General features: G+C 40.5%; 1 protein-coding gene across 8 annotated transcripts in view; it reads left to right on the forward strand.

The window, feature by feature from the left end:
* The window catches only part of banp (BTG3 associated nuclear protein), a 190,204-nt gene that overhangs the window by 21,134 nt on the left and 141,928 nt on the right, over positions 1–27,142 (forward strand). For 7 of the 8 annotated variants that reach the window (XM_059993019.1, XM_059993016.1, XM_059993021.1 and 4 more), the window contains exons 2-3: positions 13,304–13,417; positions 20,845–20,951. In XM_059993019.1, coding sequence (XP_059849002.1) covers positions 13,348–13,417; positions 20,845–20,951 — 177 coding nt within the window. In that variant the 5' untranslated portion in view covers positions 13,304–13,347. Of the gene's footprint in view, positions 1–13,303; positions 13,418–20,844; positions 20,952–27,142 lie in introns of those variants that run through there. The other variant, XM_059993024.1, reaches the window with a different exon arrangement.

Genomic DNA, 27,142 nt, shown 5'->3' on the forward strand with positions numbered 1-27,142 from the left:
ATCAATGGGAAATCCTGCTAGTTGTATATCTGACTCAACTGATACTTCAATATGAGCTGGGTTATTCAGAGCACACACAAGTTATATGGTTGTAGTTGGGGTTGTGGTCTGAAACACGAGTCAATCTAAAACGAGAAAATCTGCAGATGCTGGAAATCTGAGCAACACACACAAAATGCTGGCGGAACTCAGCAGGTCAGGCAGTATCTATGGAAAACAGTACAGTCAACATTTCAGCCTGACCACTGTTTTCCATAAGCTGCTGCCTGGCCTGCTGAGTTCTCCAGCATTTTGTGTGTGTGTGTGTGTTGATTGAGTCAAGAATTTAAGTAGGTTTGTAGCCAGAGCTGCTCCCTTTATTGGGTTCACTAAAGAACATATTATCCAACTGTTCTGTTTTAATAGTATCACCCAATGTGTATGGAAGTTGAGCTAATGTACACCATCAAAGTTCCAAACATGCCAGATTATCATAGTTTTACTGTATATTGGGATGTTTTTGCCTGTTGTGCTATCAGTTGATTTGGGATTGGTTGCCAGTACTTAAGGGACCTGAGAAGAAGAGTGTATAAAGCTGTCCTGAGCAAAAAGCTTTTGTTTTAGAGATTCTTGGTTTGGAGTCTGTTCCATGTGTAAGTGGAGTGTGAGAGATAGTGGTGTTGAGACTGACCTAGAACTGAGTCACAAGGAAGCTGTAACTGGGAAATCTAAAAGTATTCACAAAGCAAACCTTCAGGAGAGAGCCCAAAAAATCGCTCTCCTGACAACGTTTTGTATTTCTTCAACTAAAAGCTATGAACAATAAGTCCTTAACTACAGTTCAGATTACTAGAATGTTGAGACGAAATAGCTGTCTGCACTACATTAGGAAGGGGTGCACATTTTAAAAATGTGCGAAGAGCAGGAACATTCATCTTTTGTCTTACCCTATGTAATTTCAATGGGACAGAATTAGTGTTTCATTAAATTGTGTACAACTTTTATTTTTGCTGAAGGGTCTCTGCCCAAAATGTCGACTGTTTACTCCTTTCCATAGATGTTGCCTGGCCCGGTGAGTTCCTCCAACATTTTGTGTCATTTGCTTTGGATTTCCAGCATCTGCAGAATTTCACATGTTGATGATTTGATCACATCCTCTTCAAACTTTTGACCTGTGTCAACCAGTCTTTAAAATGCTGCTTTCTCATTCATGGCACTTGGTTGCCTCCTTTCCTGCTGACTCATTGCAGTGCATATCATTCCATATCTGCTGAAGTGTTTGGGCCAAAATATCGATTGTACTTTTTTCCATAGATGCTGCCTAGGCTGCTGAGCACCTCTAGCATTTTGTGTGTTGCTTGGATCTCCAGCATTTGCAGAGTTTCTCTTGCTTGTCATTCCATATTTTCACCCCTTTGTCTTTGCTAACTAAAACCATCAGACATGGATGTTTAGTTACCATGCAGGTGGCCCCTGCCCACAGAGTAACTTTTGCTTTCTATAAAACTCTTACTCCAAAGTTTGAAACTTACTCTTACTGTACACATGCACTCACTAATATCTATACTACTATACAGCCACCCGAACAAATACACAAGCATCCCTCTGGTGTCCTGAATGGACAGTAACCATCTTTTGCAACTGTTGGCCCTGTTTCACCAAACTACCCAATATGGTTATTTAACCAAACACAAATGCACATACGCCACACTTTCATATCTACCAGTTCAGATCACCAGCGTGTTCTTAGAAATTTCATGGTTTTGCTAACCTGAACAGATCTAAGCATGGGGTACTACTCTTTAAAATAAATAAATTCAACCCCTTAAACTGTTAAGGTCGCTGGCCAAGTAGCGGCTCACAACTGTATCTAAGGCGAGGCTGCAAATCTGACTGCCTAAAGCTGAGTCACATGGAAGCTCTAACTGAAATATAGAAATCTTTGTTCACACAGTGAATCATCAGGTGAGCAAGTCTCAAATTAAATACATCACACAAACCAATCTTTCATCCTTGGACTCACTTTACACCGCATGCTGCCAGGATAATCAAGGACACGACCCACCCAGCCAACGCACTTTTTGTCCCTCTTCCTTCCGGGAGAAGGTTCAAGAGCTTGAAGATTTGTACGGCCAGATTTGGGAACAGCTTCTTCCCAACTGTGATACGACTGCTGAACAGATCCTGACCCGGATCTGGGCCGTACCTTCCAAATATCCGGACCTGACTTGCACTACCTTACTTCCCCTTTTCTATTTTTTTAATTATGATTTATAAGTTAAATTTTTATTATATTTACTTTGATTTGTATTCCAGGGATCTCAGAGCACAGAATCAAATATCGCTGTCTTGATTGTATGCTCTAGTGTCAATTGCTTGGTGACCATAAAGTAAAGTAGAAAGTAGTAGTAGTAAGTATTTACTGCTGGTGTCTTCCAAAACCTAGACACCCAAAGTATACCCCTTTTGTTACAGTGTTGAGGGATGGCTCTAGGATTATACAAATAACCAGAACAGGCTAAAGGACAAAACAGATCTGTCCTGCACTGCATTAAGTGGCACGGATACACCTTTAACAATTCTTTAACAATGTGCTAATAGCTAGAACATTCTATTGTCTTATTCTATGTAGTTTCAATGGGATACTGATTCTTATTTTAGGTAACCTATAATTATGCTATCTTTAATGTCATAACTTCAGAATGATCTCTAACAGTAGCCTTTCTTTGGATACTTAATGGGATGCTCCTTGATCTTGTTCAAGTTTATTATAATCTGACTCCACATACTGTATATACAACCAAAATTTAAGTTGTAATACCATTTAGAAAATTTAAATCAAACAAAGCCCTGCTTAATCTGTAGAAATCCATTTAGGAATGCAGAGCTTTTGCACCTTGTAGCTTCCAGAGGACGTTCATCTGTTTTTACAGTTTTTTGACTCTATCTGCTGTTTTGATGTTTTCTGATTCCCCAAGATCACAGTGTTTTATGTGTATAAAGCGAAAAATGACAAGCTTAATTGAACAACATTCAATTGATTTGGACAATTTGAGAAAATTATTTGTATCCCTTCTCTTTGGCTTACAACACTTTATTTCTGAAGTTGTATTTTTCATCTGTTTCAAAAGCAATTCTTAAAATATTGGTCAAACAACCAGTCTTTTTAGGCACCCTTCCACATTCCCAGACCAACTAGTCTGTCCTCGGCCTCCTCTATTACGAGAGCACCTCATATTCCACCTGGATAGTCTACAGTCCTATGGTGTGAACATTGAATTACCTCATTCCCCCTCTGAACCCACTGTATCAGTCCATCACACACATTCTCTTAATTCAGCATCTATGGAGAGGAATAAACAGTCAACATTTCAAGCTGAATCATCGAAGTCAAAGGACTGATGAAGACTGGTTTCCAGGAAGGATTTGTGGTTGTGATATTGAGTCTGGGTAAGCATATTGTCGAAGAGTCGGAGAGCAACCAATACCACAGAGGGAGAGCAGTGAGAGGATCTCACATAGTTCCTAAGTAAGAGATTTAATCTGCAGGGTGAAGGGCTTCTTCAGCCCTTTACCTTTTACACCGATTACCTCCCAGTTTCACTTTATTCCCCCCCTCCCCCATCTTCCCTCACTCACCACCATCTCCCTCACCTGGCTTCAGCTATCACCTGCCAGTTTGTACTCCTCCCCCTCCCCCCACCTGCCTATTCTGGTTTCTTCTCCCTTCCTTTCAAGTTCAGATGAAGGGTCTTGGCCCAGAACATCCTCTATTTATTCCTCTCCATATATGTTGCCTAACTTGCTGAGATCCTCAAGCATTTTTGGGTGTTCCTCTTAATTCTTCAATTAGGATTCCTTTAACTCCACTATTTCCATTTTCCCATCCCACCTGATTTCATGCTGCCTTCCTATCACGTGGCAGTCATCTGACTCAGCTTGTACTCTTCTTCCATCTGCCTATTACTCTTCCTTACCTGGATATTGCTTGTCAAATCTTGCTCTTCCTCTTTGCACTAGCTATTTCTCCTTGGTTCTTTCAGTCCAGGTGGATCAACCCAAAAAGTTGACTGACTGTTTGCCTCCAAAGCTGCTTGACCCACCAAATTCCTCCAGTGGATTTTTTTCCCTCCATATTTTAGCATCTGCAGTTTTTTATGTGTCCTTTTGTTTGCTTTCTTCCTGTTTCTACTTTTGAAAATAATCTCATTTATTTTCTATTTTATTAATAAGTTATTGCCAGTGATAGCTATTTTTATTGCCCATCTTAACTGCCTTTGAGAAAATTATGGCAGGCTGCTGACTTGACCACTGCATAATTTTTGAAAAGAAAATTTTTTGAAAACTGAAAACAATTGTAGAGTGAAACCACATGGAAATGGTTCTTTAGCTCATTATTTATGCATAGACTACCAAATATTTATCTATATAAATACTGGAGTGGCCAATTTTAACTAACCAATTGCTGCAGATGGCAACCCCCACAGATTTGTTATACTTGTATGATGTGCCCTCCAGTTACTCCAAAAATGATTGTTCCAAAAGTCAAAGGTATGTATTCGATATTTTATTGGCAATTAGCAAAGATACAATATTGAAACAATGAAGCTTAAGCATACTTCAATGTAATTAAGCATAACTAAGAGGCCAATAAAAGATATGACATCCATCGCCCATAGCTCCAAAATGCCCTGAACAAAGCACAAATATGAAACTTATTCCCTTTGCTTTTCCCACATTCCCATTCGTGACTAGCTACCATTATAAACATAATAAATGCACAACACAGAATACAATGCAGATAGAGAACAGATACATGGCTCCTACATTCCAGCCCCCTAATTATTATAGTATAATAACTACAACTATATGCTACTGTGGCACAGGTTTCAGGAAATCTCAACATTCATACAAATGTCCTCTCTTTTGGTAAGCAGTCTTAAAGTCTTACAAGTCTTGACAAACCATGTTGTTCCAATTGACCACATTCAGGAAATTCTGTCTTGAATGGCTGCTGCCGAAGCTAATTTATTTTTAAAACTGGAATCCTGTTGCCTGTCAGTTCTGTCTGAGCGTAGTTTCTTCAACCACCATGGTATTGGTCCATTAATAATCCAATCCAGTATTGCTCTGATTGCATAGGGTCCATCATTAACACAATGAATCACTTGGAACAGCTCCAATGCCTTGGGTACATTCACCTGGATCAGCAGCTCGATTTCTGACTCAATTTCCAGCAAATGAATCTGCTTCAGGTGAGACCATACCTAAAGATCTTTCTGATGAGGAACGTTCTCTTTCTAGACGCATACTTTATTGCTTATAGATGCTAAGCAGTTCATAAAATTTACACTTTATAAGCCAGCCATTTCTAAACCTGAAACGACGTAGCTACTCACGACCTTCTCTTCACCCATGGTGCGTAAAAGAATGTGTGTTTCTTTTTCCTGTCTGGCTAAGCTTGTCCGTGAGCGTGCTGTATAGAACGTTGCTGTAGTACTTTGATCTAGGAAAGCGTAAGGAGCCACTGTCTAGTTAGACTTGAACTGGAATTGCAGCAAGTTTACAATCATGATCACCAGCCCCTGTAAGGGCATCAAATACCAGGGCTTACTCACTGCTGTGTTTGATTCTGTCATGCTTGTTTCAAATTTGTATCAGTTTCATCATTCCTGAGCTCATTTGTAGCTTCATTCTTCACAGTAGCCGCACTAATGGTGTGACAGCCTGTCCCAGTTCATGCTTGCCAGATCCTTTTTGATACCATCAAAACTGGCCTTTCTCCAATTTAGAATCTCAACCTGCAGACCAAACCTATCCTTTTCCATATTTGCCTTGAAACTAATGGCTTTGTGAGCACTAGATGCAAAGTGTTAACCTACACAAACTTCAGTCACCTGCCCTATCTCATTCCCTAATAGCAGATCAAGTATCACACACTGTCTTGTTGGGACTTCAATGTACGATTAAGGAAACTTTTCCTGAACAGATTAGACAACCTATCCCATCTAATCCTTTCACTGTAGGGGAGCCCTATTCACTGTGTGGAAAGTTAAAATCACCTACAATACCTTATGTTTCTTACAGTAGTCTGTAATCTCTCCGCAAATTTGTTCCTCTAAATCCCTTGGACTGTTGTGTAGTCTGTAATTTAGCCTCATTAATGTGCTTATTCTTTTCTTCTTTCTCAGTTCCTCCCATAGCACTTCACTGAGTACTCCAGACTGTCCTGACGGAACACTGCTATGACACTTCCCCTGACAAGTAACACCACCTATACTCCTCTAATCCCTCCCACTCTTTCGCACCCTGGAATGTTGAGCTGCAAATCTTGTCCCTCCTGCAACCGAGTGTCACTAATGGCTGCCATATCATAATTCCAGATATTGATCCCACCCTGAGCTCATTTGCCTTTCCTACTATTCTTCCTGCTTTGAAGTATACATAGCCTTGGACACTACTTGCTCCATGCTTAACAGTTTGGTTCCTGTTTTTGGTTGAGGTCTTACCTACGTCTGTCTCCACAGCCTCTCCGCTAACTGTGGCATTCTGGTTTCCAACACACTGCAACTCTAGTTTAAATTTCACTGTGCAGCACTAGCAAACCTTCCCACTAATCCTCTTCCAGTTCAAGTACAACCCTTTCCTGGAAGAGAGCCCAATGATCCAAAAATCTCATGTCATCCCTCCTACACCAACTCATTAGCCACATTATTAGGTACTTGCCAGTGAAGTGACTTTACTAGAGGCACAACTAGTTTTGAAGAGCAGGTTTCCAGTACTACAACAGCAATGTTGTCAGATACTATAGCCAATTCCACATGAAGTGCTATCAGCCATTTCCAGATATGCAAGAGAAAATTAAAGTAAGGCGGGGGCCAGTGCCATGGCCGTTGTTGGATGGGACAGAGTCAGAGAGGTGACCTTGAGGCTTTAGCTCTTTGAGGTTTCAGTCAGAGAAAGCAAAGGAAAGAAAAGCTCAAGGTTAAGTTTTTTTTCCCTTCCTTTCTTTATATTTGCTCAATTAGGACAGTAGAGATGCCAGGCAGGATAGTTGAATGCTCCACTTGTGGGAAGACAGGGAGACCTCTAATGTCCCTGATGACCTCAACTGCAAGAAGTGCATCCAGCTGCAGCTTCTAACAATCTGCATTAAGGAATTGGAACTGGAACTGAATAACCCCTGAATCATTTGGGAGGCTGACAGGATGATAAATGGGACATATGGAGAGGTAGTTACACCCAAGGTGCAGGACACAGGAAGGGGAAAGGGTTAAGGAGCCTGTGTAGGGTACCCCTGTTGTCATTCCTCTCAACAACAGGTATACCACTTTGGGTACAGTTGGGGAAAAATACCTTACAGGAAAAACACAGTAATCGAGCATATGGCACTGAGTCTGCCTCTGTGACTCTGAAGGGAGAAGAGGCACACTGTGGTAATAGGGGATTCATTAGTTAGGGGAATGGACAGGAGGTTCTCTGGGTGAGAATGAGATTCCTGGATGGTATGTTGCCTCCTGGGTGCCAGGGACTGGGATATCTCAGATCATGTCCATGATATTCTTAAGTGGGAGAGTGAACAGCCTGAGGTCATGCCAAATTTAGGTGCCAGTGATATGGGTAGGATGAGGGAGGTTCTGCAAAGGAAGTTCAGGGAGTTGGGTGTGGAGTTAAAAGGTAGGACCACCAGGGTTGTGATCTCAGGATTGTGATCCATTTCATGTGCTAGTGAGACCAGAACTAGGAAGATTATACCATTTAATATGTGGCTAAGGTGTTGGCTTAGGAGGGAGAGCATAAGATTTTTGGATCATTGGGCTCTCCTCCAGGGAAGGTGGGACCTGTACAGAAGGTAAATGAGAAAATCTTCAGTTGCTGGAAATCCAACTAACACACAAAATACTGGAGAACTCAGCAGGCTGAACAGCATCAATGGAAAAAAAGTACAGTCAACCATATAACCAAATAACAATCACAGCACAGAAACAGGCCATCTCGGCCCTCCTAGTCCGTGCCGAACTCTTAATCTCACCTGGTCCCACCTACCTGCACTCAGCTCATAACCCTCCACTCCTTTCCTGTCCATAAACCTATCCAATTTTACCTTAAATGACACAACTGAACTGGCCTCTACTACTTCTACAGGAAGCTCATTCCACATAGCTATCACTGTCTGAGTAAAGAAATACCCCCTCGTGTTTCCCTTAAACTTCTGCCCCCTAACTCTCAAATCATGTCCCCTCATTTGAATCTCCCCTACTCTCAATGGAAACAGCCTATTCACGTCAATCTCCCCTACTCTCAATGGAAACAGCCTATTTACGTCAATCTCCCCTACTCTCAATGGAAACAGCATATTCACGTCAAATTTACGGTTCTTCCAGCATTACGTGTGTGTTACCTGTACAGAAGGGACAGTTTGCACATGAAATGGAGGGGGGGGGGGGGCTAATATCCTAATGGAAAGGTTTGTTAATGCTGCACAGTGGGTTTTAAACTGGAGTTGCATGAAGAAGGGAACCAGTTAGTGGAGACATGGAGGCAGATGTTGGTAAGACCTCAGATAAAGTTAGGAATCAAAAGGTTGAGCATTGTGTGACGGTTGTCCTGAGCTGTGTATATTTCAATATAAGAATTATCGTAGGAAAGGTGTATGACAATGCTGAAGATGAGAAAACTAGTTTACAAACAGAAGCACTTAATAGTGAGGGGAAGCTGTTGATGGGTAAGATTGTAGTCAACAAGATGAGTTGCAACATAAAAAGTGGACAAAATCACAAACAGTCAATACAGGACTGAAGGTGTTATACTTGAATGCATGCAGTACTGTGTACAGAATAAGGTAGATGAACTTGTAGCACAGTTGCAGATTGATAGGTATGATGTTGTAGTCATCACTGAGTCATAACTGAAAGAAGTTTCTAGCTGGAAGCTTAATGTCCAAGGATACACATTGTATCGAAAGTACAGAACGGAAGGCAGAGAGGTTGCTCTGTTGGTAAAAAACAAATCATTAGAAAGAGATGACATAGGGTCAGAAAGTGTTGAATTATTGTGGACAAAGTTAAGGAACTGCAAGGGTAAAAAGACCCTATGGGGCCTGTATACAGACCTCCAAAACAGTAGTAAGGGTGTGGGCTAGAAATTACAAGAGGAGCTGGAAAATGCTTGACAAAAGAGCAATGTTAAGAGTAGTCATGAGGGATTTCAATATGGAGGCAGATTGGGAAAAGCAGGTTGGTGCTGGATTCCAGGAGAGGGTATTTCTAGAGTGCCTTAGATTGTTTTTTTTAAGAGCACCTCATGATTGAGCCCAGTAGGGGTTCAGCTATTCTGGATTGGATGTGGTGCAAAAAACCAGAATGGATTAGAGAGCTTAACGTATAAGAACCTTTGGGGCGAGTGATTAATATTGAATTCACCCTGAAATCTGAGAAGGAGAAGCTAAAGTCAGATGTATCAGTATTACAGTGGAATAAAGGGAATTACAGAAGGCATGAGAGAGGACTTGGCCTGAATTATTATTCCACTTTTCAAGAAGGGAGAGAGGCAATGCAATAGATAATGTAGAAGAAGAAGAAAATATTAGTAATAAATAAGTAAATCTATTACAGTATATGTATATTGAATAGATTTAAAATTGTGCAAAAACAAATAATATATATATTTAAAAAGTGAGGTAGCGTTCATGGATTCAATGTTCATACAGGAATTGGATGGCAGAGGGGAAGAAGCTGTTCCTGAATCGCTGAGTGTGTGCCTTCAGGCTTCTGTACCTCCTACCTGATGGTAACAGTGAGAAAAGGGCATGCCCTGGGTGCTGGGGGTCTTTAGTAATGGACACCGCCTTTCTGAGACACCACTCCTTGAAGATGTCCTGGGTACTTTGTAGGCTAGTACCCAAGATGGAGCCAACTAAATTTACGACCCTGTGCAACTTATTTCAGTCCTGTGCAGTAGTCCCCCCCCCCCCGTACCAGACAGTGTTGCAGTTTGTCAGAATGCTCTCCACGGTACATCTATAGAAGTTTTTGAGTGTTTTTGTTGACCAAATCTCTTCAAACTCCTAATGAAGTATAGCTGCTGTCTTGCCTTCTTTATAGCTGCATGGATATGTTGGGACCAGGTTAGGTCCTCAGAGATCTTGACACCCATGAACTTGGAATTGCTCACTCTCGCCCTTCTGGTCCCTCTTTGAGGATTGGTATGTGTTCCTTTGTCTTGCCCTTCTGGAAGTCCACAGTCAGCTCTTTTGTCTTACTGACATTGAGTGCAAGGTTCTTGCTGCGACATCACTCCACTAGTTGGTATATCTTGCTCCTATATGCCTTCTCGTCTCCATCTGAGATTCTACGAACAATGGTTTTATCACCAAATTTATAGATGGTATTTGAGCTATGCGTAGCCACACAATCATAGGTATAGAGAGAGTTGAGCAGTGGGCACCAGTGTTGATCGTCAGTGAGGAGGAGGTATTATCACCAATCTGCACAGATTGTGGTCTTCTGGTTAGGAAGTCAAGGATCCAATTTCAGAGGGAGATACAGAGGTCCAGGTTCAGTAACTTCTCAATCAGGATTGTGGGAATGATGGTGCTAAATGCTGAGTTATAGTCGATGAACTGTATTTTGACCTAGGTGTTTGTATTGTCCAGGTGGTCTAAGGCTGAGTGACGAGCCATTGAGATTGTGTCTGCTGTTGATCTATTGTGGTGATAAGCAAATTGCAGTGGGTCCAGGTCCTTGCTGAGGCAGAGGTTCAGTCTAGTCATGACCAACCTCTCAAATCTCAAATCATTTCATCACTGTAGATGTGAGTGCCACTGGATGATAGTCATTAAGGTAGCTCACATTATTCTTCTTAGGCACTAGTATAACTGTTGCCTTTTTGAAGCAAGTGGGACCTTCTGCCCGTAGCAGTGAGAGGTTGAAAATGTCCTTGAATACTCTTGCCAGTTGGTTGGCACAAGTTTTCAGAGCCTTAATCAGGTACTCCATTGGGACCTGTTGCCTGATGAGGGTTCACCCTTTTTAAAGACAGTCTAACATCAGCCTCCAAGACAGAGATCACAGGGTCACCGGTTGCAGCAGGGATCTTCACAGCTGTAGTTATATGCTCCCTTTCAAAGCTGGCATAGAAGTTGTTGAGTTCATCTGGTAGTGAAGTATTGCTGTCATTCATGCTATTGGGTTTCACTTTGCAGGAAGTAATGTCTTGCTGTAGTTGTCATACATTCATACATGTCGCCTCCAATCTCATTCGAAATTGTCTCTTCGCCCTTGAAATAACCCTCTGCAAGTCATTCCTAGTTTTCCAGTCCAGACCTAGGTCGCCAAACTTGAATACCACAGACCTAGCCTTCAGCAGACGACTATCTCCTGGTTTATCCATGGCTTTTGGTTTGGCAATATCCAGCAAGTCTTTGTAGGCACACACTCTTCCTTACATGTTTTAATGAAGTCGGTAACAACTTCAGCATGCTCATCCAAGTTTGAAGATGAATCCCTGAATATGGTCCGGACCACTGATTCAAAGCAGTCCTGTAAGCACTCCTGTGCTTCCCTTGTCCATACCTTCTTGGTCCTCACTACTGGTACTGCAGTCTTCAGTCTCTGTCTGTACTCAAGGAGTAGAAGTGCAACCAGGTGATCAGATTTCCCGAAGTGGGAGCGTGGTATAACACGGTAGGCATTCTTGATGGTGTGTAACAAAGGTCCAGTGTCTTGTTTCTTCTGGTATTGTAAGTGATCTGTTGATGGTAAAGAGTCTATCTTATTGTGATAGGGGACCATTCAATCATCTTGAAACAGTGCTGTAGAAGCTGTCCATGAGCCTGGTGGTACATGCTTTCATATTTTTGTATCTTGAGTCTGATGAGCAGGAGAGAAGAGAGAATGTCTGGGGTCAGTAGGACCTTTACGTTGGCTGCTTTACTGAAGCAGCAAGGTGTCGACAGAATGTATAGCATTTCCTTGATGTTCTGAGCTTTGTCCACAACTCTGCTCATTCTTACGATCAAAAGTTCAGAGCAGTTCAAAAGATCAAAGTAAATTTATTATCAAAGTATTTATATGCCACCACATATTAATTTTTTTATGGGCATACTCATTAAATCTATAGAATAATAAGCATAACATAATCAATGAAAGATTGCACCAACTTGGGCGTTCAAGCAGTGTGCAAAAAAACAACAAAACTCAAATCCAAGAAGAAAGTAAAAAAATATATGAATGAATATTGCAAAGATAGATGAAATGTCCTTGAAAATGAGTCCATTGGTTGTGGGAATATTTCAAAGATGGGCAAGTGAAGTTGAGTGATGTTATTCCCTTTGGTTCGAGAGCCTGGTGGTTGAGGGGTAGTAAATGTTCTTGAACATAGTTGTGTGGGTCCTGGTGCTTCTGTCCCTTCACAGCGAGAAGAGAGCATGTCCTGGGTGGTGGGAATCTCTGGTGATGGATGCTACATTCCTGTGATAGTGTTTCATGTAGATGTGCTCAGTGGTGGGAGGGCTTTATCCGTGATGGACTGGGCCATATCCACTCATTTTTATAGGATTTTTCATTCAAGGGCGTTGATGTTTCCATACCAGGCTGTGATGCAGCTAGTTAATATACTCCCTAGTACGAATCTATAGAGGTTTGCCAAAGTTTTAGATGTCATGCTGAGTCTCCACAGGCTCCAAGGGAAGTAGAAGTGCTGCCGTACTTTCTTGTAATTGCACTTAAGTGCTGGGCCTAGGACAGGTCCTCCGAAATAATAACACTAAGGAATTTAAAATTGCTGACCCTCTCAGCCTCTGGTCCTCCAATGAGGACTAGCTCATAGACCTCTGGTTTCCTTTTCCTGAAGTCAATAATCAGCTCCTTGGTCTTGTTGCCACTGAGTGAGAGGTTCAATCACAAACAAGAAAAAAATCTGGAGGTGCTGGAAATCGAAGCACCACACACAAAATACTGGAGGAACTCAGTAGGCCTGCTGAGTTCCTCCAGCAATTTGTGTGTATTGTTTGAGTAAAAGATTGTTGTTATGACACCCCTCAACCATATTTTCAGTCTCCCTTCTGTATGCGGTTCCTCATCACCTTTGATTCGGCCTACAACAGTGGTGTTGTCAGCAAACTTGAATATAGCTTTGGAGGTGTGCTTAGCCACACAGTCATAAGTGTAAAGTAAGTAGAACAGGGGACTAAGCACGTGGACCCACATGGATCCATGGTCCCAGGTTGGGAACCCCTGATCGAGATGATCCGGGTAATAATTCTCTAAGATCCCTTAATTTGACTCCACTGTGCTAATCTTTGTTTTTATTTGATGTGTTTCAGATCCTAGTTGATTTTGAAGTTAGTAGATGCTGGATGATAACTAGATGATGTCCGAACACGATTTGACAGACGTGGTTCAAATTGCTGTTGAGGATTTGACACAAGATCAAACAGGTAAGTGCAGTGTTACAGCAGAAATTATTAGACAAATAAGTAATTTTGGAAAAGCATTTACATTTTTATTCATTTTGAGATATGGGCAGTGCTATCAAGGCAAAATTTATTGCCCACCCAAAATTGTGTTTGAAAATTTGTTTGAATTGTTGCAATCTCTGTAGTGGAAAATGGAATTTCCAGGATTTGCACCCAGCAAGGATGAAGAGCAGTGATATATTTCCAGGTCAGGATTTTGAGTGATTTACTGAGGGAACTGTAGGTACTATTGTTTTCATCTACCTATCACTATCAGCTTCATTTTCCAGTGGCCTGATATCCACTTCTTGGTGGTTGAGCTTGCAGATTTGACCCTTCTCATGAGCTGTTCGGATGAGTAACTGCAATACATTGGTAGATAGTAGATACTTCAGCCCCCATGCTCTTTGATAGAGTGAATTAATGTTAAGGATGGTTAGTGAGTTGCCAATCAAGAAGATGCTTTATCCTGGGAGGTGTGATCCTCTGTGGAATTGTTGATGTTGCATACCTCCTGGGAAGTAGAGAGTATTCCTGACTTGTGCCTCATAACAAGTCTTGTGCAATCATTGCAAGATCCCCAGCCTCTGACTTACTTTTTTAATCTCAATCTTTATGTGGTTGGTCCACTTGAATGGCTTATTCCTCTCAACCCCATTCTCCTTGCCTTCTCCTTATAACATTTGAAGTCATGATTAATCAATAACATATCAAACTCCTCTAAATATACCGAATAATGGCCTCATATTGTGGTTCTAAATTCCACAGATACACCCCCCTCTAGTTAAGGAAATTCCTCCTCATCTCTGTTCTAAAGGGACATCCTTGTATTCTCCTGTGCCCTCCTGTGCCCTCTGGTACAGACTGCTCCACTACTGGAAATGTGTCTTCCATGTCCACTGTCAATATTCTTTCAATATTCTATAGGCTTCAATGAAATTTTCCCACATTCTTTTAAGCTCCAGTGAGTACAAACCCAGAGCAATCAAATGTTCCTCATTTGCCAAACCCTTTCATTCATTCCTGGGATTATTCTCATGAGCCTCTTCTGGGTCCTCTCCAATGCCAGCATTTTTTTAGATAAGAGGCCCAAAACTGCTCACAATATTCCAAGTGCTGTCTGATCGATGCCTTATAAAGCCTCAGCATTACAGGCTTGCTTTTATCTTCTTGTCCTTTGAAAATGAATGCTAACATTGTATTTGCGTTCTATAGTAAGGTGCATGACCATACGCTTCCCTACACCCTGTCTGCCACTTTGTCCACTCTCTTAATCTGTGCAGATCCTTCTGCAGACTACCTGCCCCTCTACCTATCTTTGTATCATCTGTAAATCCAACAATTCTGTCATCTAAATCATTGACATGTACTGTGAAGAAAAGCCGTCCTAATACCAATCTGTGCGGAACACCACTAGTTGTCAGCAGCCAACCAGATAAAGTCTCATTTATTTCCATTCTTTGCCTCCTGGCAGTCAGCCAATCTTCTATCCATGCTAACAAGAGCATGTTTGTGATTGGATTACTACACTGAGAAGTCCCTTCTAGGGATGCCTACCCTGAAGAAGTTTAAATCTTCTCTTCGATGGGAATTCAGAGAAATCCTCTCTCACTGCTCCCCCTCTGTGATCTCTGTGGCCCTCCTGTCCTGGTGAAGGGTCTTGGCCTGAAATGCCGACTGTACTCTTCCATAGATGCTGCCTGGCCTGCTGAGTTCCTCCAGCATTTTGTGTGTGTTGCTTCTATCCATGCTAATATATTTCCTACAATACCATGGACTTTTATCTTGTTTAGCAACCTCATGTGATACCTTCTGAAAATCTGAGTAAACAACATTCACTCTATCTATCTATCCTTCCTGTTATTTCCTCAAAGGATTCCACCAGATTTAACAGGTAAGATTTCTACTTGAGGAAACCATGCTGACTTTGGAGGCATGTGATAAAATTAGCCAAGTACCCTTAGGCCTCATCCTTAATAATTGATACCAATATCTTCCCAACCACTGAAGTTGGGCTAACTGGGCCCTGATTTCCTTTCTTTTCCTCCCTTTTTTAAAGAATTGTGAGGCATTTGCAATTTTCCACTTGTACATAAACATTACAGAATCTAATGATTCTTAAAAGATCACTGCTAATCTTCCACAATCTCTTCAGCTACCTCTTTCAGAACCATGAGGTGTAGTCCATCTGGTCCAGGTGTCTTACCTATTTTCAGATCTTTTAGTTTCCCAGGTACCTTCCTCTTAATAATGATACTTATTCCTACCCCTGACATGCTTAAATTTCTAGCATTCTGCTGGTATCTTTCATGAAGACTGATGCAGAATATTTATAAGTTCATCCACCATTTCTCAATCCCCCATCACTATCAGCTTAATTTTCCAGAGGCTTGATATCCACTCTTGACTCTTTTTAATTCTTTATATATCTGATAAAAAGTTCTGTTTTTAATATTATTGACTAGTTTACCTTCACACTTCATCTTTTTTTTCCTCATTTAAGGCTTTTGTAGTTGCCTTCTTTTGATATCTAAAAGCTTCCCAGTCCTCTAACTTTCCATCAATTTTTTTGCCATATTATATGCCCTCTCTTTTGCTTTTATACGGTCTGACTTTCTTTCTCATTCATGGTTGCCTCATTCTCCCTTTAGAATATTTTATCTTTGGGATGAACTAATCTTGTGTCTTCTGAATTATTCTCAGAAACACTAGCCTGCCATCATCCCTGCTAGTGTTCCTTGCAAATCAACTTTGGCCAGCGTCTCTCTGATGCCTCTGTAATTCCATTTACTCCATTGTAATACGGATACATTGAAATTTAGCTTCTCTATAGTATTTCTGTTTTCGCACATTTTTAAATGACCTATTCAATATATGTAATTGATTTACTTGTTTATTTGTTATATATATTTTTTTATTTATTATTATTATTTTCTCTCTCTCTGCTAGATTATGTATTGCATTGAACTGCTGCTGCTAAATTAACAAATTCCACGTCACGTGCCGGTGATGATAAACCTGATTCTGATTCTCAAAATGCAGGATGAATTCTATCATATTATGATCACAGCCTCCTAAGGGTTCCTTTACCTTTATCAAATCTAGTTCATTATATAACATCCATTCTAGAATTGCCTTTCCCCTAATGAGGTCAACCATAGGCTGCTCAATAAAGCCATTCTACAAATTCCCTCTCTTGTTATAGAGCACCAGCTATCTGCATATCCCAATCCACCTGCATATTAAAATCCCCCATGACTGTCATAACATTGGCCTTTTTACATGCATTTTTTAATCTTCCTTTGTAATTTGTACCCCACATCCTGGCTACTTGTTCAGGGGCCTGTATATAACTCGCACTCCCAACTGTGATCTTCTTTCAGCCACAACTGCCAATCTGCCATACTGCCAATCTCTGACTGTGGTACAAGATTATCTACTTGGGTCAGAAGTAGTTAAGATGCTGTCTTGTTGGAGGTGGTTTTCATCAGCAGTTCCTTGCAAAAAAGTTAATATGGTGCTGTTGACTGTTCAGCTTCGGGACTAGGTTAAGAAACTTACTACACAATGCTTAATTAATTGAACCTTGCACTTTATTGTCTTTGCACAAACAACCACATGACAATGTTGATCACGAGCTAACAACTTAGAACATCAATTCTACTGTTCCCTTTGTACCAATACTTACTCAGTCCACTTTTCCAATTTGTAATACCAAAATAGGGGATCTCCATTGGCCAGATGATCAATCCTTTCTTCTCCCACCCCCTGGCATGGGGGTTCTTCCTTGTGATGGTTGGTCTTTTAAGAGAGTTATTGTTGGTAGCACAATATTCATTCGTTATCAATTTAAATGTAGCGTTCTAGTGTTATTGGATATACATCACCTGGTCAATTCTTAACACCTTTTTATTAGCTCTGATTCATGGCTACAACCCACATTGTTCTATGATTTCTGCCTTTCCCACCCCACCCCCTCCAGTCTTATGTATTTGTTTCTTTCAACTCCACGACTGGTCCAAACTAGTCAAACTAGGGGACCTAGACATTAACAAGATTACAGATTGCTTCTCTGGTATGTCTGGCATTTTATAAGAATTGAAAATACACTTGGACTAAGACGTTAACTGTTCTGTGCTATCACCAGTGGGATCATCAATTGATCTGCAACCTGTCTTCAGGAGTTTCGGCCCACTTATGATCAGACTCCCTGGAACTGGTGGGCTAAAGCACCACCTCCCACTGGTGAGCTTAAAAACTTAACATCTGCCTCTATCACAGTTGTTGGTCGCTTCCATCCACCAGATAGTCTACTTTTCAGGTGTCTATGCAACTACTGAAGGGTTTGCAAAAGATGGTACCCTGTCCGATTATCTGCCCCTCTGGACATTCTTGGCCCACACCCATAATGATCCTGCCTCTGCTGTCTCAGCTACAGGCCTGCTGGTTGACTTGATCTCTCTTCTAGTGAAGCCAAAGTCATGCAGCCACTGGAAGGGGGGAAGGGGGACTGCAAGGACAGTCTCACAAAATGGGTGTCTCTATCCCATTGTCCTTGACCCATTTGAGTTTGATATTTTCTTTCATATTTCAAATATGCCATGACCAACAGCACTACCGAATGCGTGTGACTACTCTCTGGTAGTTTAAAAAAAAGATAAGAAAACTGACTAAAAATAACCTTTTCTGAGGTAATTTCTGTTAAATTGTCACTGCAAATTGTGAAGGGGCAAGCGATGGTAAAGTGAGTTCAGGGGATGATCTGAGATGGTGCGGTGTAGAATTGTTGCAGATGGAGTTACAATTGGCCCGGGTGTGAGATTGAATTGCTCTGGGCACTGAAAGGAGAAGTCAGGACCCCGGCAGAGGAGATTCAGTGTCTGTATGAAACTCCGCTGGTTTCCTTGACTGTGTAAGTCTAGGGAATACACACCACCGATCCTGTTATACCCATGACATTGACACAGCTCTCCCACCCCAAACTCCGGTTTGTGTGGATGCTGTGCAATTTACAACTCAGTGCCAAGAAATAACAGACAATAGACTGCATACAATTAAAGGAATTATATTTATGAATTTTAACTTAACTAAAGGGTTAGTAAAGACAAGAAAAAAACAAAGAAAAAGGGCCCATTATAATTAAACAGTCAAATGTGCCCAAGTTGGAGCTTAACTCTTCCGAAAGTCACACATATTCACCGATGCTCAGTAGTCCCTCGGCACCTTGCTCCATCGAATTGTGGTCCCCACTGGGTTGAAGCCTATTACCGATTCTCTCCGGCGTATTCTCTCTTCATCTCCTGCTGAACAAAAAACAAACCCAACATCGACCTTGGTGTCCCTCACTAAAACTATCAGTTCCACCAGCCTAGTTGGATGACAGCATCCCTCATCTTCAACAATAACCCAAACAGGCTGAAAGCAGGACAGGCTGCTCTTACAGAACTGCTAAAATGAAATACCTACAGCATAGCAGTAAAAATTTTAACCGGGGTGTTACACGTACAACTGGCTGGGGTGTGAGGTTGGATTGCTTTGGGCACTGAGCTGATTTGAAGAGCTTGGGAGTGGCTTTGAGCTGGGTGACAAGATCTGGGTCTGGAGTGAGTCACTGGGCGACATCTAGGCCAGGGGCCTTTTACGGCAGCTGGGTTCTAGTGTGAGGTGCGATTTGCTTTTTAGACAAATTAAACACCGGCCCAGATTAGAGGTGAGAGCCAATTTCACTCACTCTCTATGATGTTCACTCTGCTGCTGTCAAGGGACTTCTGCTGTTTGGTCAATTTAAACAGCAGCCCAGATAGACTGAAAAGACAGGATGTCAGTGTCCAGGACGAGAGCTGAATTCACTCCTTCCCTGTGATGGTCACTCCTCTCTCCATGGTGCTAAGCTATGAAGACTGCCCCGGCTGCTGTGCCTGCTAATATGATGAGATAAGTGAGACTTTGGGCTTAATCCAGGGTTTGGATCTAAGGACTCAATTTTGGTTCTGAATGTTGTTTTTTGCTTTAATTGTATTTTTGCTTAAATTTGTATTTTTTCTTTCTTTTGCTGTTGCTGAGTGCTGGTCTTTTCTCTTCCTTTTTTTTAATTGGTCTCTTTCAAATTTTTGTGGCTCCCTGTGAGCAAGCAAATCTCAAGGTTGTTGAATCTATACAGTCTTTGATAATACATGTACTTTTTATTGAATCTTGAAAGTTACTTGCCACTTCTTGGCCCTTGCCAGAATGTTATCTAGGTTTTGTTGCTTACGGGCATGGGCTGCTTCATTTCCTATGGGATTGAAATGCCAACTAAACATTGTGCATCCTTAAGCTGGAAGGAAAGACATTTTCACATTGTCAGTTATATGCCAGTGTCATAACAACCCAGGGAAGAGCTTGGCTTGAGGCACAGCTATCTCTGGAGCTCAGGTCTTCATAACTGCAGCTGTAAGTTGTCTGTCCCATAGTATTCACTGATTCCAGATATCATCTGGAGTGAAATATATCTGTTTTGGTGGGGAGCTCAGGAAATTAATCATCTATCCAGCATTTTAAGCTGAAAATTGTTGTGAATGCTGTAGCCTTTTCTTTTAATGCTCACATGCTAGTTCTGTTGTAATTGAGAATCCGCCCAGAGCTGGATGTAGTCGAACTGCAGAGGTTTGTTCTAATCCTCAGTTTTGAGCTGCAGCTTTGCTAGGTAGGTACCTGATTATTTTAATGGACTGTATGCTCACTGCTACTCCTGAACCAGGTTTGATACCAATAGTGGAGTGAGGAATATGCTGACAGTGTGACATTCTGCTGCTTCTACTTTTAGGTCACAGCTCCTCATGGATGCTTATTTTTGAGCTGTGAGACCCTTCTATCCCATTTATCACTTTCATCGTGTCAGATAAATTCTTATTTGCCAGGCATACTGTACTTTCTTGGGTCTTAGGAGCAAGGAAAAAGAGACAAGTCAATGAAAGAAGAGGGCAAGGGAGTGTTCACCTTTGGATAAGCGATGAGGGTTTAGGTGGGATTTGAAAAAGAAGTCTTTCAACTCCAGGATGTTTGGATGTGTGTGAGGAGCTGGTGTCTGCAGTTACTCTCAAAGCTTAGAAGTACCTCGACAACTCTTAAATCATCAAAGCATTTATCAGTTGAGTGTAGGTAATTGGGATTTGTACTTGATGGTCAATATAGAAATGTTTCTATGCTGTGAAAATCTGATTCCATGACTAAGCTTTCCACATTGGGTGTAAAGGCCACTGCTGCATTAAATCTGTGGCAATTTTTTATATAAATTAATGAAAGCAATTAATTTTACGTAATTTCCCAATATTTAACATAATTTATGAAATCACAGGGTAAAGATAGTTGGACATCCTTTGGTCACATCTGCAATTTTGAGCATGTCTATCAAATTTCATCTATTTCAGATGTTTTGGAGAATCATCAGCCTGAAGATGGAGCTGTACAACCAGCTATTAAACGCCCACGTGTAGAAATTACAAATGGGCAGCCTATCCAAGATGCCACAATAAAGGTATCCTTATGTTAATGCAAGACTTTAAGATTATCTTTTTGAATTATTGTTCAAAAATATGAATCTGTGCATGTCCCTGGAATTTTCTTAATTTTGAAACAGGTGCAAAATAGCTTTTTGATTCATCTTTATGTGTATGTTTCTTCAGAATTTAAATAAAAATAACCTAATAAGTTAGTCACCTTTTTCTGGATTAGAGAAGGCAGTGTGTTATTGATTTTTAGCTAACAGCTCCTTTTAGCATATTATTGTTACCCTTCTCTCTCCATCTAGAAGCATTCATTCAATCCACAAATGCAGTGATATCATTGATTAAATATTACCCATGGTTTAGCAGTCACAAGTGAATGGTTTGGTTGTGATTTTCTGTGTAAAAGTGGATAAAAAGGATAATTGGCCTTTAATTGGTTTTACTTTGGCTAATTTCTGTAACTAATCCCTATTACCATTCCTGGCTGTCCTCAAGTGACATAACTTTTCTTGTAATCATATTTATTAATATATCAATAACCCATAATTTGTTAAAGTAATATATTAATTTTTCTTGCACATTTGTAGATTTATTTCCTCAGTCTTAAAGCTTAAATTATTTGCATCCCAGTTGTTTGATAATGTGAATTGTTTATGAAAGAACTGGATGTATCGGATAAAGCAAGACCAATGGTTTCTGTTTAATCTATTCACATTCTAGATGGGTAAAGTATCAGAAACATGACAAAGAACTGGAATGAATTAGAAAACAAAAAGCAAAGGGTGGATGTTTGAAATAAATTTACAATTTTTAGAAGTGAAACACCACAGTTTCATTTGTTCATTTTGTGGGTTGAGTTGTTTTGCAAGAATATTAATCTCATTATTAATTCACAAAATGTCCCTTTCCTGAGGGCTTTTCAATTATATAACTTGTGCTTTCGTAGCAAACTCTGAACCCATTATTATTTTGATTGTAACAGTGGTTGAATAAAGGTGCGGTGTTAAATATGAGTCCACTAGATGGCGACCTTGCTCCTATTCCAGATTAGTTTTGCAAATATTTTTTAAAAGATTTCTTTCCTTCCTAAATATACTATCTTCTGTCATATTCTATGAAAAGTAATTACAAATTACTATTATTTTTGCTGTCATTAAAACATCTAATGGGCTGTAACTGTTAAAAGAAAATTTAAAACCTGACAGTTTTGCATTCTACGTTGCAAGTAAGTTAAATAGTTTGCAATATTTATGATCATCAGCAAATATTTATCTTTTAATTATTTTACTGGCATATTTGGGCAAATGTTATTAGACCCTTAACCCTTTATTGTGCATTTAACATTGCTGAGTAATGAAGAATTTTCATAAACATAATAGCTCAAAATAATATTTCATGTTTTAATTTTGAGAAATTAGATTTTCTCATGTTTTATTCTCATTAGTTTTGTTCTGGTTTATGAATAACTGTACCATTTTGAACACTTTAGGGACATTAATGTTTGCTTCCTATTTTTGGCTCAAAGTTAAGAATGTTGAGATACCTTTAAACTAGCAAAATAGTCGATGAACACAATTTGACACTAAATAACAGAAGTGAACTTTAGGGTAAATGAAGATGTAGTGTTTAAAGAAGAAAACAAATAGAGGGCCGTAGAAGTTTAGGGAAGGTATATAAAACCGAGCACTTTAGCAATTAGAAGAACAGCAATCTTTGGTGAAGCCAGGAAATGAAAGAAACCAAGAAATGGAGAAGCACTGATACCTAAGAATTGCCTTGCAATTGAAGCAGAAAAAAAAGCACAGAATCAGAATTAAGTTTAATATCACTGGCATATGTTGTGAAATGTGTTGTTTTGCAGCAGTAGTACATTGCAATACATAAAAAAAACTATGAATTTCAGTATATGCATGCACTCAAGCACTCATACATTTACACACTCATGCACACAATTAAATAAATAGTGCAAAAGGAGAGCAAAAACTAAAAAATATATATATTTATATATTCAGGTAGTGTGCGTGGGATCATTGTCCATTCACAAATCCTATGGCAGTGGGGAAGAGGCTGTTCCTAAAATGTTGAGTGTGTGTCTTTGTCCTCTTGTACCTCCTTGATGGTAGCAATGAGAAGATGGAACGTCCGGGGCGGTTGGGTCCTTAATGACGGATGCCGCTCTTTTGAAGCATCGCCTTTTGAAGATGCCCTGGGCTGAATGGCCTAATTCTGTTCCTATGTCTCAAGGCCTTATGGCTAGTGCCATGATGGAGCTGGCTCAGTTTGCAACTTTTTGCAGCTTTTTCTGATCTTATGCCATGGTTCCTCCATACCAGACAGTGATACAACCAGTTAGAATGCTCTCCACAGTACATCTGTAGAAATTTGTGAGAGTCTTTGGTGACATACCAAGTCTCCTCAAACTCCTAATGAAATATAGCCTCTTTTGTAATTGCATCAATATATTGGGTCCAGAGTAGATCTTCAGGGATGTTGACACCCAGAAACTTGGAACTGCTCATTTTTTACACTAGCTGATCTCTCAGTAAGGACTGGTGTCTGTGATCCCTCAACTTTTTTTTCATGAAGTCCACAGCAACTCCTTGGTGTTACTGACATTAAGTGCAAGCTTGTTGTTGTGACACAACTAGCTGATCTGTCTCACTCCTGTATAATCAAATACACCATCCACCCTGGACTTTCTCTCTCTCTTCTCTCCCACTAGGCAGAAGGTACATAAGCCTGTAAGTACGTATCACCAGGCTCAAGGACAGATTCCGCCCCACTGTTACGAGACTATTGAATATTACCCTAGTGTGATAATTTGAATTCTTGACCTCACAAGCTACCTCATTATGATCTTGCACCTTATCATTTACCTGTAATGCCCTTTCTCTGTAGCTATGGCACTTTATTCTTCATTGTTTTCATTTTACCATGTTCTACCTCAGTGCACTGTGGAATGACCTGGTCTATATGAACAATATAAAGAAAAATCTTTCACTGTATCTTCAGTACATGTGACAATAATTAACCAATAGCAATTCTAGTTGCAAAGATGACCTTGCATGATATCTGCTCAGATCTAATACAAATAGGGAAGGCTGGTAATCTGAAATTGTGGAATTGAGAATCAAAACGACGAACAACTGAAATTCAGGAACATTCTTACTGAAAGTAGTTCCCAGAAATGTGCTTGATATCACCAAAAGTATTTGCCACTTAAATTCTCCATTCCATTCCCATTCTGATCTGTCCATTTTCAGATTAATGCTTATCTGACCCATGGAGGCTTGGTAGATTGGATACAAAATTGGCTTGGCTATATAAGACAGAGGGTAGTGATGGGTGGATGTTACTTTAATTGGAGTTCTGTGATGACTGATGCTTCCCAAGGATCAATGCTTGAACCTCTGTTTGAGATATATTTGGATTAAAATGTAGGTGGGCAGATTAGTACATTTGTAGACTACATAAACATTAGCTAAGTTTTAGATAGTGAAAAAGGTTGTCAAATGATTCAACAGAGGTAAGTGGAAGAGGAACATGTACAGCTAATGGCAGGAACACTGATGTACAGGGGTGCAACTCCAGAACTTCCTGCAAGTGGCAACATAAATTGGTTAAAAAAGTGTATGCCATACTTGCCTTCACTGGCAGCAGGTTGAGTTTAAAAGTCAGGAACTCATGTTGCAGTTGTGTAAAACTTTGGTTCGCCTACATTTAGAGTAAAATGTACATTTCTGGTTGTGACAAGGCAGGAAGAATGTACAGGCTTTGGAGAGGGTGCAATAGGGGTTCACCAGGATGTTGCTTGGATTAGAGAGTATTAGCTATAAGAAGAGGTTGGACAAACTTAATTTGTTTATTCTGGAACATGGAGAAGTTGAGGAGCAACCTGGTGGAAGCATATAAAAACATATGCATATGAAAACATAGATGGGGTAGATTGTCAGAGTCTTTGTAATGGCAAGTACTTGATGGCATTGGTTTAATTTGCAAGGGAGCAAGTTTAAAATGGATTTAGAGCATAGACCATAAGACAAAGGAGCAGAAGTTGGCCATTCAGCCCATCGAGTCTGCTCCACCATTTTATAATGAGCTGGTCCATTCCCCCATTTAGTCCTACTCCCCCACCTTCTCACCATAACCTTTGATGCCCTGGCTACTCAGACCTATCAATCTCTGCCTTAAATGCACCCAATGACTTGATCTCCACTGCTGCCCGTGGCAATAAATTCCATAGATTCACAACTCTGTGGCTAAAAAAGTTTCTTCACATCTCTTTTCTGAATGGGCGCCCTTCAATCCTTAAGTCATGCCCTCTCGTACTAAACTCCCCCACCATGGGAATCAGCTTTGCCACATCCACTCTGTCCATGCCTTTCTACATTCGAAATGTTTCCATGAGGTCCCCCCTCATTCTTCTAAACTCCAAGGAGTACAGTCCAAGAGTGGTCATATGTTAATCCTCTCATTCCTGGAATCATCCTAGTGAATCTTCTCTGAACCGTCCAACGTCAGCACATCCTTCCTTACTATAAGGAGCCCAAAACTGCACACAGTACTCCAAGTGTGGTCTCACAAGTGCCTCATACAGCCTCAACATCACATCCCTGCTCCTATACTCTATTCCTCAAGAAATGAATGCCAACATTGCATTCGCCTTCTTCACCATCGACTCAACCTGGAGGTTAACCTTAAGGGTATCCAGCACGAGGACTCCCAAGTCCCTTTGCATCCCAGAACTTTGAATTCTCTCCCCATTTAAATAATAGTCTGCTATTACTAGGCAGTTTTTTTTTTTAACACAGAGTGGTAGGTGCCAGGGGAAGTCTTGGAAGCAGATACAAGGGTGGCGTGGTAGTATAGTGGTTAGCACAACGTTTTACAGTACAAGCAACTGGGGTTCAATTCCTGTCACTGCCTGTAAGAAGTTTGTACCTTCTGCCCATGGCTGTGTGGGTTTCCTCTGCTCAGGTTTCCTCATACGTTCCAAAGACACGATGGTTGGTAGTTTAATTGGTCATTGTAAATTGTTCTATGATTAGGCTAGGATTAAATCAGGGGATCACTGAGCAGCACGGCTCGAAGGGCTAGAAGGACCTACTCTGCACTGTATGTCAATAAATAAAATATCAAAATAAGCATTTTGCCGGTCGTATGAACAGATAGAGAATGGAGTGATGTAGACCATTAGTTCTGATGCAGTGTTTCAACCTGAAACATATAATTGCTTTCTCTCCCACAGATGCTGCTTAACCCACCGAGTTTCTCTAGCAGATTGTTTATTATTTTATTATATTACCTAAATTAACACTGGTCTCCACTCTTTCATAGACATTCCATCTCTCCCCATACGACTGTCTGATATATAATTTGCTTTTTTTTCTCTGATGAAGGGCTATTGATCTGAAATGTTCATTCATTTTTACTTTTCTTACTCTTATCTTTCTTAGAAGATTGTAATATTTAAGTCAGGACAGATCAGTAAACTCACAAATGATTTGTGAACCAAACATGCAAGTTGGGACATGGTCATTAGAGTTTCAGATATGATCGTATCAGAATGACTGAGGCAGACTAGGTTTTACATAGGCCAAAATTTCCATCTAAATATATGGTCTAAAGTAGTGATTCTCAACTGATTTTTGGCCATGACCCCCTTAGGAGCTCTTCTCAGGTTCCAGGGCCCCCCTTTCAAACAGGGATACAACACAAACAGATAGACAGAAAATCATTTATTATTGAACGCCAAGAAAACTTGAACATTCCAACATACTGGACAAAACTTAAAAGGAGACTGTGTGAAATTAAACATCAATCAGGCCTAATGCGATCCTTGAGCTTGGTGCTTTTCTGCAAGTTTCATGATATCGGGCTCCAAATAGACAATGACAGTCGGAGGTCACCTCTTGTTGCGATATCAATTCTGTTCCTGGACTTTGTCAAGGAAACTACCTTGCAGAATCCGCTCTCAACCAAATATGTTGAGGGAAATAAAAAATCTTTGGGCTTTTTCAAAGTGTTGTAAATTTATTCGGCAGATCACTCTTGATCCAAAAATCTTTCTGAAACTGACCGAAATGACGACGTACAGTTATATAACCATATAACAATTACACCTCAGAAACAGGCCATCTTGGCCATTCTAGTCCGTGCTGAATGCTTACTCTCATCTAGTCCCACTGACCTGCACTCAGCCCATAACTCTCCATTCCTT

This window comes from Hypanus sabinus, chromosome 17 (assembly GCF_030144855.1).
Source record: "Hypanus sabinus isolate sHypSab1 chromosome 17, sHypSab1.hap1, whole genome shotgun sequence".
NCBI lineage: Eukaryota > Metazoa > Chordata > Chondrichthyes > Myliobatiformes > Dasyatidae > Hypanus > Hypanus sabinus.